This window comes from Peromyscus californicus, unplaced genomic scaffold (assembly GCF_007827085.1).
Source record: "Peromyscus californicus insignis strain IS unplaced genomic scaffold, ASM782708v3 Scaffold_11__1_contigs__length_118956290, whole genome shotgun sequence".
In the NCBI taxonomy this organism is placed as follows: Eukaryota; Metazoa; Chordata; class Mammalia; order Rodentia; family Cricetidae; genus Peromyscus; species Peromyscus californicus.
This window is the reverse complement of record NW_026294402.1, coordinates 80978397-80990073: the sequence shown is the minus strand read 5'-3', so window position 1 is coordinate 80990073 and position 11677 is coordinate 80978397. Positions and strand designations below refer to the sequence as shown.

The following is an 11677-nucleotide window of genomic DNA, read 5'->3' as shown; positions in this document are numbered from 1 at the left end:
TTATTTGTTTATACCACACCATATACTTTACTGTGTCAAACTTTCAAAATGTATCTTGCAGTAGCAATGAAATTATGACTTCCCTGAGTCTTTTATTTCTGCAGCATAGGGGGTGTGTACATCAGCAATTACTCATTTTCTTTTTGCTTCTCAAAAGTTGTATGATTAGACCCTTTAACCCAAGATACAAGACTCCATCCACTGTCTTTTCATGGCTTACATTTTTGCGGCTCCTTCAGTCTTGGAGCTATCATGTCTAAAGCGAATGCAGTGCCCCATCAATCTTTGACATTTTGGTTGCATCGGTCGGAAGCTAATAAACAGTCCTTGTTCCAGAAAAGGGGATTCAGATAAGGTGGGCTTTGGACCTGGGGAAAGCACCCGCCTCTACTGTCTCTGCTCTGTTATCTTCCTCGTCCCTACCCCAGCCATCCAGAGGAGCCCTCCCCCCCCCCCCCCCCCCCCCCCCCAGTCTGAGCTTTCTGTTCATTTCAGGGATGGAACTGCTCCGATCAAGGCCATCCCTCATCTTTACAGTGGAGACCAGCTCTGCTCTTTGTGCCTCCCTGTCCTACACCAAGGAGCGGGTTTGGGGGAAGGTGTACTCCAGGGTCGGGAGCCTCCGCAGTGCGTCCTCTGCCCGGAAGGCGGCGCTGTAGCCGACAGTCGCCGACCTCCCGATCCCGCCCGGCCGCCGCGCTGCCTCCGCCTGGGAGCCGCCTGCGACACGTGCTCCCTCCCACTCCGCCTGGGTCCTGGTAACTGCGGGCTCGGTCTCGCGTGGGGGGCCTGCGTGGGCCATGGCGGTGGCTGCGGCGAAAACGCGCCTGTTCCTGGAAGTGCGGAGACGGCTGCAGAGCGCGCTGCTAATCCTGAGGTGAGGGCGGAGGCGCCGGTGCGCGGGACCCAGGCGCTGGTGCACGTGCGCGCGGAACAGGAGCGCGGACGCGCGGGACCGAGGGGGCGAGCGCGTGGGCCCGTAGGCGCGTGCACGAGACAGTGTGCGCATGCGTGGGACGGGTGGGCTGGTGGACTTAATCTCTTACGTTTGCCTGGCAAGCACTTTAGCCACTGAACCATCTCCCCTGTCCATCTGCAAACTTGTAATTTCATATTTGCTACACAAAACAGAAACTTGGCGGGAAAATGCACTTTTTTTGTTTTTTGTTTTTCAAGCAGGGTTTCTCTGTGTATCTTCGGAGCCTGTCCTGGAGCTCTCTCTGTAGACCAGGCTGGCTTGGAACTCACAGAGATCTGCCTGCCTCTGCCTCCTGAGTGCTGGGATTAAAGGCATGCACCACCACAGCCCAGCTGAAAATTCACTTTTGTTGCTTATGGTCAGTAATTTTAATGGTTTGTGATCTCTTCATAGGTTTTGCCTGTTTACTTTGTGACAAGTGTTTCGAATAGACTTAGATCTGAAAATGTATTATAGAGTATCGCAGCTGTATTATTATTATTATTATTATTATTATTATTATTATTATTATTATATTATTATTATTTTAGCGTTTTCTCTTTTCTGAAATCTGCCAAGTAGCTAGAATGGCATTTTGGATATGGCCTGAGAACTGAGCATGAATCCTAGCTTCCTCACAAGGAAGGAAGGGTAGAATAATGTTACCTGAATTTCCTCAGTTTTAAGATTGAGATTAAGTCTAGGCTCGGTGCAAATCATTTGCCTAGAGTGTACAGGTCCTGAGTTCTCTCCCTAGTATGGCGGTGAAGGGTGAAGAGATAGATAAAGGAGTGGGGTCATAATTTCAAACAAATATCTGCAATTTCTGTCCACCTTGTTTGGAAATTAAGAGAGTAAACATTACCAAATACAGCTCCTTATCCCCCCATACAAACAAAACAAAACTCTGTGTTATGCCCAGATCGTAGGGACCCCCCAAAAGACCACCACAGAGACTGAGTCCCGCATGTAAAAGCAAAGAGCCTTTATTGAAGCTCCGGGGCTTGGTCCCTCTGTCTGTCTGACTCAGTGGTGAGCAGAGAACCCTGAGCTCAGGTGGGGTGGGGTTTTTAATCATAGCAGAGGTGAGGGGGTTTCCAGGGTTCAGGACCCTGACTGGCTGACAATTGTCTAAGGATATCTTGGTAAGAAGGGGAAATAGGTGTGTGCTAGGCTCAAGGACATCTGGCCACCTTATCTAATGGTTCAAATGTTTGGGATGTTAGGTATTTCCTCTTCCCTGGGTAGATCCCAGGGTGGTGTCAGCTTAAGGCTTTTCCTGGATCTGGGTGTTGCCTGCCAGTAATCCTATCACAGAAGCTGTGTCTAGGTCCCTAAGCTTGTCATGGCAGCTGTGTGGTCAAGCTATTTTGGGGCCCCTCCACAGTAAGCAAGTTGATGACCCATTCTACTTTACTAGACAGCTTGTTTGTCTCTCTGGTCTTTTGACTGTTGACCTGTAACACCAATCACTTCCCTTACCCTAGTAATAACCATGGTCTGGTTTCATTCAACCATTCCACACAATGTCACTGTTTCTTGAACTGTGTTGACATGTGTGTTAGTCAGGGTTCTCTAGAGTAACAATTTATTGAGTGAATCTCTGTATATATAGAAAGGGGATTTATTAGAAGGATTTACAGGCTGCAGTCCCGCTAATCCAACAGTGGCTGCCTATGAATGGAAAGTCCAAGAATCTAGTAGTTGCTTAGTCCATGAATGAAGCTGGATGTCTCAGCTGGTCTTCAGTATACTTTGGAATCCCAAAGAAGTAGGCTCTAATTCTAGTGAAGGGATGAACTTGCCAGTGAGAGTGAGGGCAAGCAGGCAAAGAGCGAAGAGCTTCCTTTTTTGTGTCCTAATATAGGCTTCCAGCAGAATGTGTGGCCCAGGTTAGAGGTGGCTTATCCCAGCTCAGAAGATATGGATAATAAAGGCATGTCTTCCTACCTCAAAGGTCTGGATTAGAAGTGAATCTTCCTATTTCAAATTAAGCAAAAGTCACTCACAGGTGTGTACTCCATTTTGGTGTTTTAGTTAATTCCAGATGTGGCCAAGTTGACATAGTTTTCTTTTTTTAAAAAAGATTTTATTATTTATTTATGTATATGAGTGCTTTATCTGCATATACAACTTTATGCCAGAAGAGGGCATCAGATCCCACTGGAGATGGTTGTGAAGCCACCATGTGGTTGCTGGGAGTTGAACTCAGAACCTCTGGAAGAGCAGGCAGTGCTCTTAACCACTGAGCCATCTCTCCAGCCCGTAGTTTTGGTTTCTATCCGCTTTCCCCAACATTTTTTTGGGTGGGTGGGTGGGGTTTTCAGTGGCTGGTATAAATTACTATGTAAACCAGATTGGCCTTGAACTCACAGAGATCTGCCTGCCTCTGTCTCCACAGCACTGGGAACCTTTAACAGGGCTTTGGGATTCATTGTTCCTCTATGTTATTGCTTATATTAGTATTCCTTTCCTGTTTCTTATTGAGCAATTTTCCATTGTCTGAGTATTCCGCAAACCACTTGCTCATTCTTCTATTGCTGGATGTTTTGTTATTTCCAGAAAGCGTTCATTATGAGTCAGCTGCATTAGATTTGCTTTTATAAGATTTATGTGTATGAGGGGCTGGGTATTTGAGCTAGGCAAGGGCTCTTGCCCCTGAGCCCCAGCCCCAGCCTTGTTGAATGTCTTTTTATGACATGTATACCCTTGAATGAATATCTAAGGGTGAAAATACTGACGTGAAGGACAGCTGTGTTCATTGCTTTGTGAGAAACTGTCAAACAGTTCTCAGATGTGGTCAGTCTCTATGGTTTGAGCCATCCTAATGAGATGAGGAGATGTTTCATGGTGGTTTTAATTTCCATGGTGATTTAAAAGGTTGGGCACTTTTTCATCTACTTTTTGATAATGCAAATGTGTTATTTTGTAAAGTATCTTATGGTTTCTAGCTAATAAAAACAAGTAAATCTCTAGTTAATAAAAACAGGTGAGTCTTGTTGCTAAGTTGAAACAATATAGAGCCATTATAAGTACGTGTGGATGGATGTCTTCCTGCATCTGTGGCAGACATTTTCACTTTCCTAATACAGGTTGGGTATGCCTCATTGGAAGAGGTCTGGGTGAGCCTGAGGTGATTTGGGGCTTTTCTAGAGTTTGTAGTGTTTGCATAAACTTGTTAAGCATCCCTAATCTGGAAATCCAAAGTGGTATGTGTTACGGTCCTGTACATGTGCAGCTCGGGGTCTTGCATCTTACATCATCACCGGGCGCTGGCGAATACATCCCCGCTTTAAGAGCTGGACATGGGCCCTCACCCTCTCTCTGTCCTCTGCTCTGTCTCTTCTCTGCTCCCTGCTTCCCTCCCCCACCAGACCTGGCTCTCTTCCCTCCTATCCCCTACTTCTTTCTAATAAAGCTCTTTGTAACTCTGGCCATGGCCGGTGACTTTTCCAAGGGTAGCCAGCGCCACCACCAGTGCCATTTATCATAACCATCAGTATGGATCTGAATCATTTTCATTCCAGGGCATTTTGTCCTTTTGGTTTAGGGATACTCAGTATCTTTTGATGATGTCTTTTGATGAGCTGAAATTTAAATCTTAACAAAATCCAGTTTCTCAAGTTTTTTTAAACAGCCTTTTCTAATGTCTTCAGCCTTTGCCTACTTCAACTTTGTGATTACTTCCCCCTCCTCAGGTTTCTTTTATCCTTGTGTTTATTTAGAAATGAGTCTTGCTGTGCTAGCCAAGGCTGACCCTGGGCTCTACTTTTCTGCATTTGTTTTCTAGGAGTGCTACCCCTTTTGTTTTGCTTCTATCTCTGGCATATTGGATTAATCTTCATGTTCACAGTAAAGTAGGAGTCAAAGTTTATTTATTTTATTTTATTTTTTTTAAATTAGTTGAGTGTAATGCTGCGCACCTTTTAAAAAAATTTATTATTCTTTTATATACATTGGTGTCTTGCATGCATGTATGTCTGTGTGAGGGTGTCAGATCTTGGAGTTACAGGCAGTTGTTAGCTGCCATGTGGGTGCTGGGAATTGAACTAAGGACCTCTGGAAGAGCAGTCAGTGCTCTTAACCACAGAGCCATCTCTCCAGCCCTTATTTTTTACGTATGGATATCCAGTTGTTCCATGACCCTTTATTACCACCGTAATTTTTCTCATTGGATAGCTCATCATCTGTAAGAGAAATCAGTTCACTACACTGTTTGTGTGGACATCCCTTTCTGCCTGTATACTTTAAACCTTTGTCTTCACAAGTGATTTTGTTTTTCAAGTAGCATACGGTTGAGTGTTTTTGTCAAGTAAATTTTCACAACCTCTGTGTATTCACTAGAATTTTTAGTACTTTTATTTCTTCATATGGTTGAGTTTGGCTCCTCATCTTTTATTTTTTTTTTAACTTTTCTATTAGCGTTTTAAAGTTAGTAGTACAAAGTGATGGGTTTTTTTTAAATAAAATCTTTATTGACAAATAATTCACATAGTATACAATTTGCCTGTTTGCACAATTTGATAGACTTTAGTCCCACATCCTCATAGGCCCATGACATCATCACCACTCTCACTTTAGAACATCGCTATCCTCAATTTCATATACATATATAATGTATGGTGATTACATTCTACCTTATTTTTTTAAATGAACATAATATTTGCATTTGTAACCATTTTTAAGTTCACAATTCAGTGGCATGAATTACTTTCAAGATATTAATTACATTCATGATCTTCATTAATTATACTCATGATATTTATTACATTTGTGGTATTCATTGATTACATTCGCGGTATCCATTCAATAGCTATGTTTATGATATTCATTAATTACATTAATTGTATTGATTTTTTTACATCCTTGATATTATGTCCTGATACTCCATTTGTGGGGCTTTTCCAAGGTGATGGGTTTTGTTATGGCTTTTGTACATACGCTGTTTCTGTTGCCCCTTTGCTCCACCCACATCCCCACCAGCGGGCCCCTCCCTTCCCAGTTGTTCTTCTGCTTCATGGCAAAGGTGTTCTGTTACTTTATTTTCCCCTCTCATCTCTCTGCTTCCTTAAACCTCATTTCTCATTCTCACTGTCCCGTTTCTCACTGTATGACCTATATCTACACACACACACACACACACACACACACACACACACACACACACACATATATATGATCCACAGCAGCTGGGTGTGGTGGTTCACACCTTTAATCCCAGCACTCAGGAGAAAGAGGCAGGCAGATCTCTGAGTTTGAGGCCAGCCTGATCTGCAGAGCGAGTTCCAGGACAGCAGGACTACCCAGAGAAACCCTGTCTCGATAAAACCAAAAAAGAAAGAAAAGAAAAAACCTGGAGGGTGGGATCTAGGATCCATATATGAGAGAAAACATAATATTTGACTGAGTTTGAATTAGTACAATAAGCTCCATTTCCATCTATTTTCCTGAAAGTGCCATGATTTCACTTTTCTTTCTGGCAGAATAAAATTTCATTCTGTATATGGAGCACCTTTACGTTGTCCATTCATGCAGGCTGGGTCCATTTCCTTACCATTGTGAATAGTGCAGCAATAGACACGGATGTGCATGTAGCTCTTTGGTAGACTTAAGAGTCCTTCAGATACATATCCATGTAGTTCAATCATGTGGTCATTTTAATTTTAGTTTTGAGAAACTTCCATACTGATTTCTACAGGGGCTATACCAGTTTACATACTGGCTCATAGTGGCTATGGATGAAAGAACAGTGGTCAGGAAATTAAAAACAAAAACAAACACGTTAAAATAAAATACTGAATAGAGGGGAATACCTGGAAAAACACAACAGACAAAGGTGAGGGGTGGAGAATAAGTCTCTTATTCAATGTAGCATTTGCTTAACAAACTGAATGGGACGGGGTCCAGAATAGGAGATGCCAAGTGGAAGAAAGCATGAAGGAGTGGTACCATTGTGGTTTGGATATGAAGTGCCAAGTATTTAATAACCTGATTTCTGGTAACAAAATAAATGAAAGGCAGCATTTGATAATTTCTGTGATGTAAATATTTTCACCATGATGACACTTAGTCTTCAATATTTGCAGATTTTCTGTTACTTGTATATCCCTGAATCTTACACAACATTGTAAGGATGCTAGCTGTTCTTCAGTGAGATATACGGTCCTGGGATAGCTTTAAGGTGGCTGTGACCCTTAATAACAATAGTAAGAATGCCTCAAGAACAATGGCCAATGCCACCGAAGTTTCAGCAGAGGACACTTGACTTCCTTTGTTTCCCTGTTGACTTTGCTGCATAGTGTGGTGTAGGCTCATCTCATTTTTTTTACTTTCTACCCGAGTCCTGATGTAGTTCCCCCTAAGGAACCCTATTGCTTTGCTTTTTAAAACAATTTAAAAATATTTACTGGTTGGGTGGGGCAGTGCATGCCTGTAATCCCAACAGTTTTGAGATTTGGAGGGCAGAGGATCAGGAATTCTGTGTCATCCATTACTTCGTTTGAGGCTGGATTAGGATACATGAGACCTTGCCTTAAAAAGTGTATATGTGTGAATATGTGTGTGTGTGTCTGTATTGTGTGTGTGTGCATGCATGTCTGTAGCTGGAAAGTTTCTCTCTAGGTCCCACCAAGCCCCTGAAGTTCCACAGCCCGCTTATTAAATAATCACTCTGAAGCTTATATTAATTAAAACTGCTCGGCCATAAGCTCAGGCTTACTACTGACTAGCTTTTACACTTAAACTCAGCCCATTTCCATTAATCTATATGTCGCCACATTCTTCTGTGTCTTCACCTGTATGCCATCACATGCTGCTCCCTGGACGGCAGGTTGGCATCTCCTGACTCAGCCTTCCTCTTCCCAGAATTCTCTTCGTCTGCTTATTCCACCTATACTTCCTACCTGGCTGCTGGCCAATTAGCGTTTTATTAAACCAGTGTACAAAAGCATTATCCCACAGCATTTCCATTTTTCTGTTTAATTAAAAAGGAAAATTTTAACTTTAACATAGTAAAATTATATATAACAAAACAGTTATGAAGCAAGAATTACAGTTACAATATCTAGTCTATTTATAATTAGCAAATTAAAAAAAATTTTATTAATCCTATATTTGTGAGTCCAAGGTTTCATATCTACCTTATCTCTTATCATAACAAAGCAAAACCATAATTATAACTATCTACTCTTCAACTACATCAAAGACCTCAGAAGGATATAATATTACTTAAGTAAACAGAAAGAGCATTGTAAGCAACTTTCAAAAATCTAGAATGATAGAGACAACTGGCTGCCTGGACAGTCACCCAAAGTTCTTCTGCAACGTTGGGGCATCCATTTTTAGCCTACAGGCCTAGAGTCTCTCAGTAGCTTTTATGTGTCCTGTAGAATGTCTGGCAGTCTTCTCTGCAAAGCAGAAACCTGAAGGACCATGTCATCTTGTAAAGTTCAGTGGTCACCTTCATATGGGTCCTGCATGTCTAGTTTATATAACATACTATCCATCAGTTGACTCGAGGGCACTTTTTTGCCCAGTGGCTAACTTTTGACATAAAGAAAGCAATATTATTTCCTTCTTTGGTCTCTGAGGGAGATGAAGATTAGATAGTTGTAGTTACAGTTCTCCTTGTTAAGAAATTTCATAAAAGAAACTCACCAAGGAAGTGTAAAGTATATAGATTTCAAAGACATTATAAGATAGTTTTCTCTTGGTAATACAAGGTAGGATAGAAAGTGAATTAGGTACATTTTGGACTCATCAAAATAGGATAGATAATGGAATATTTTCTCTGAATTTGTCAGTGCAAATGGACTAGACATTGTTGATGTATGTATTGCTTGTATATATTATATATAGTTATTGTACTTATTGTATATAGTTTTTCTTATATTAGTTATAACTTTTTTAATGTTTTAAAAATTTTTATTAGTCAAAAAATGAGAAATGGGGTGATATTTTATTCGTGCTGAAATGTAATATTTTATTTGTATGTTAATAAATGAAGTTTGCCTGGAGATCAGAGGAAATAGCAAGCCATTTTAAGTAAACACAAATCAGGCTGTGGTAGCACACAACCCTAATTCGATCACTTGGCAGGCAGAGTCTCTGTGTGTTTAAGGCCATACTAGGAAACAGCCAAGCGTGGTGACACACGTCTTTAATCCCAATACCAACCATAGAGACCTGGAGGTCTGTACAGACAGGCAGTGACAAGGAAGTAAGATAGCTGGGCTAAGAGCCAATGAGAGGGCAGAAGAGCAAGGCAATGAAAGTCTGGGTAGACAGGAAATTGTGGCACTTTGGAAGCTGTGGTGTGGTGAGGTAAGGTTAGTTGGTGGCTATTTCTATTTCTCTGATCTCTAAGGCTTTCACCCCTATATTTGGCTCCATGTTTTTTATTTAATGAGACCACTTAGAAATTTGTCTACACATGTCTGTGTGTCTATGTGTGTGTGTGTGTGTGTGTGTGTGTGTGTGTGTGTGTGTGTGTATGTGTACAAATACATAGTGGGAGTCTAGTCTAGGGCCTTGCACAAGATACCAAATTAAATCCCCAGGACTGGTGCTCCTTACTATTGGAATGTCATTCCTTTGAGAAATAGGATACATAGGTGACATATTGTTGACTTATTTATGCATGTACATACATTCACATCTGTTTATATCGCTGTATCTATTTATGTACATCCCAACCGTGAATTCATAGAGGTATCCCTAGTTCTAGTCCGTTACCACAGGGTGCTTTCTAGCTTTCTCCCTCTTTTTCCCCCGATGTAACTGTGTTCTTGCACAGTACAAATCCTGACTTTCATTAGCTCATGATGTTTATCTCCCTGGTCAGTCTTCTGTGCAACCAGGATACTGCTGGGTCTTTTACTGTTACCTCTTCTCCCCTCTACCTGCTGTAACCCTCTTATAGCCCAAATGCTTGTGTCCTTGTGAAATCTATGGGGTTTAAATTCTAAGCCCGCAGAGAAGTGATGTGAGGAGGCCAGCCTCTGAGAGAGGTCATTGGGTTTCTGTGAGGTCATGAGGATGTAACCACTAGGATGAGGGTAATACAAGAAGAGAGAGAGACCCCCAGAGCTGCCTTCCTACATATTATCTTCTAGAGGCCATGTTGTTTATGGTACTGCCAATCTCCAGATCTGCAACTTCAGCATCCTCAGGATGAACACCAATACAGAAGACTTACATCTGTGTTGAATGTGTAAGCTTTCCTCCCTTGCTGTGATGACCTCCCAACAAGACAGTTCGAGAACTGTTGACATACAGTCCACTCTGTTTTGGGTGTTATCTGCAATGCAGACAGTGTACTTTCTGAACTTTGTTCAGCTCTGTGTAAGTGGTTGAAATTTTCAGAACTGGGAAGAGGAGTAGTCAGCCGAAGCAGTGGCCGGGGGCAGGGGGCTCAAGTGCCCAGTGGTCTCTTTGGGAGCACTTCTCAGTACCAGATGTGGTTTAAAATTACTGAGGTAGCAAAGTAGACACCAAACTACACACCTAATTGTGGCCTCTTTTGGCACAGCCTGTGAGCCAAGAGTTGTGTTTTTCTTTTGTTTGGAGTTTGTTGTTGTTTGAGACAGTCTCACTGTAGATCCCAGGCTGGTGGAGAACTCAGGAAATATTTATTCTCCGACTTTTTGCAGAAAGCTGGCTGGCGGCAGTGTTTCCCTGTGAACATCTTGCATAGCAGTTAACAATACTGTGATTTCCTGACTTTAATGCTGTCTCAGAAACAAGAGTTAAAAACATGTCCCAGGACTTCCACAGGGTGACAGTCTTGCCTTATCTAACCTACAGTCTTGCCTGATCTAACCTGATCTGGCTTGTTTCCCAGGGTTCTATTTTCCAGGGACAGGGATTTTAGGGTCTCTCTGGGAGAGAAGCAGAGAAATTCTAAGCTTTTGCTTCTTTCATGCAGTGTGAAATATGTGAAATTTCTCTCATCAGAGAAAAATTATTAACTTGGGTTTTATTTTGCATTATCAGTGAGCCCGATGAAGGAGGGATGCACCTGGACGTTTCCATAACGCCCACCTCACTCTTGATGCGAACCCCCGATGGCTGCACCGAGACCCAGCTTCCAGCAGAGGTCAGGCTTGTGCCTTCCTCGTGCGGCGGGCTGAAGTATATCCCCGGAGATGGGTTGCACCTGCGTCTGCAGGCCCACACTGAATCCAGCCCACGTGAGTAGGAGCTGCACCCCGATGGATGTTGACATTCGTTAAGTCAGTGACCTGGAAGGGCTAAAGATGAAGAAGTTCCAGGGTCTCGATCCACTCTGCCAGTTACCAGCTTAACTTTTCCGAACCTTCACGTCTTTAAGTATATGCTTAAGAATATGCTTTAATTCTTTGAGCATTTTTAGTCTCATGGCAGATTTGAGAAGAAGGTACAGATATTTCCCCCAAATCGCCCAGTTTATTTCTTTAATCATAAATGTCCGGCTCACAGACATGAGGATAAGATCACAAAGCGGTTGTCCAAAACCTGGCTGGTTTTAATGTAGTCATTCAGCAGACAGGTTAGCTCAAACTAGGTGTGAGCCGTTTGATGTGGGTGCTGGGAACACAGACACCAACAAGCCACAAAGGCCTCTGCAATTGTGGAGGTATATTCTAATGGGTGGGAACGTCGGATGCTGACCACGTAATTAAAGTGCATAGAACAAAATGCTGTGGGGAGTAATGAGTTTAGTGAAGGCTCCCTGAGGGT

The 11677-nt window shown here is 42.4% G+C and overlaps 1 protein-coding gene across 4 annotated transcripts in view; it reads left to right on the top strand.

The window, feature by feature from the left end:
- The first annotated feature begins 642 nt into the window (after positions 1 to 642).
- Ube3d (ubiquitin protein ligase E3D) overlaps positions 643 to 11677 on the top strand; it is a 150924-nt gene continuing 139889 nt past the window's right edge. For 2 of the 4 annotated variants that reach the window (XR_008213602.1, XM_052715743.1), the window contains exons 1-2: positions 644 to 877; positions 10952 to 11148. Coding sequence is in view for 3 of the 4 variants with exons in the window: in XM_052715743.1 (XP_052571703.1) it covers positions 801 to 877; positions 10952 to 11148 (274 nt within the window). In the remaining variant the exon portion in view is untranslated. Of the gene's footprint in view, positions 878 to 2825; positions 2970 to 10951; positions 11149 to 11677 lie in introns of all 4 variants that reach the window. The other 2 variants (XM_052715756.1, XM_052715765.1) reach the window with 2 other exon arrangements.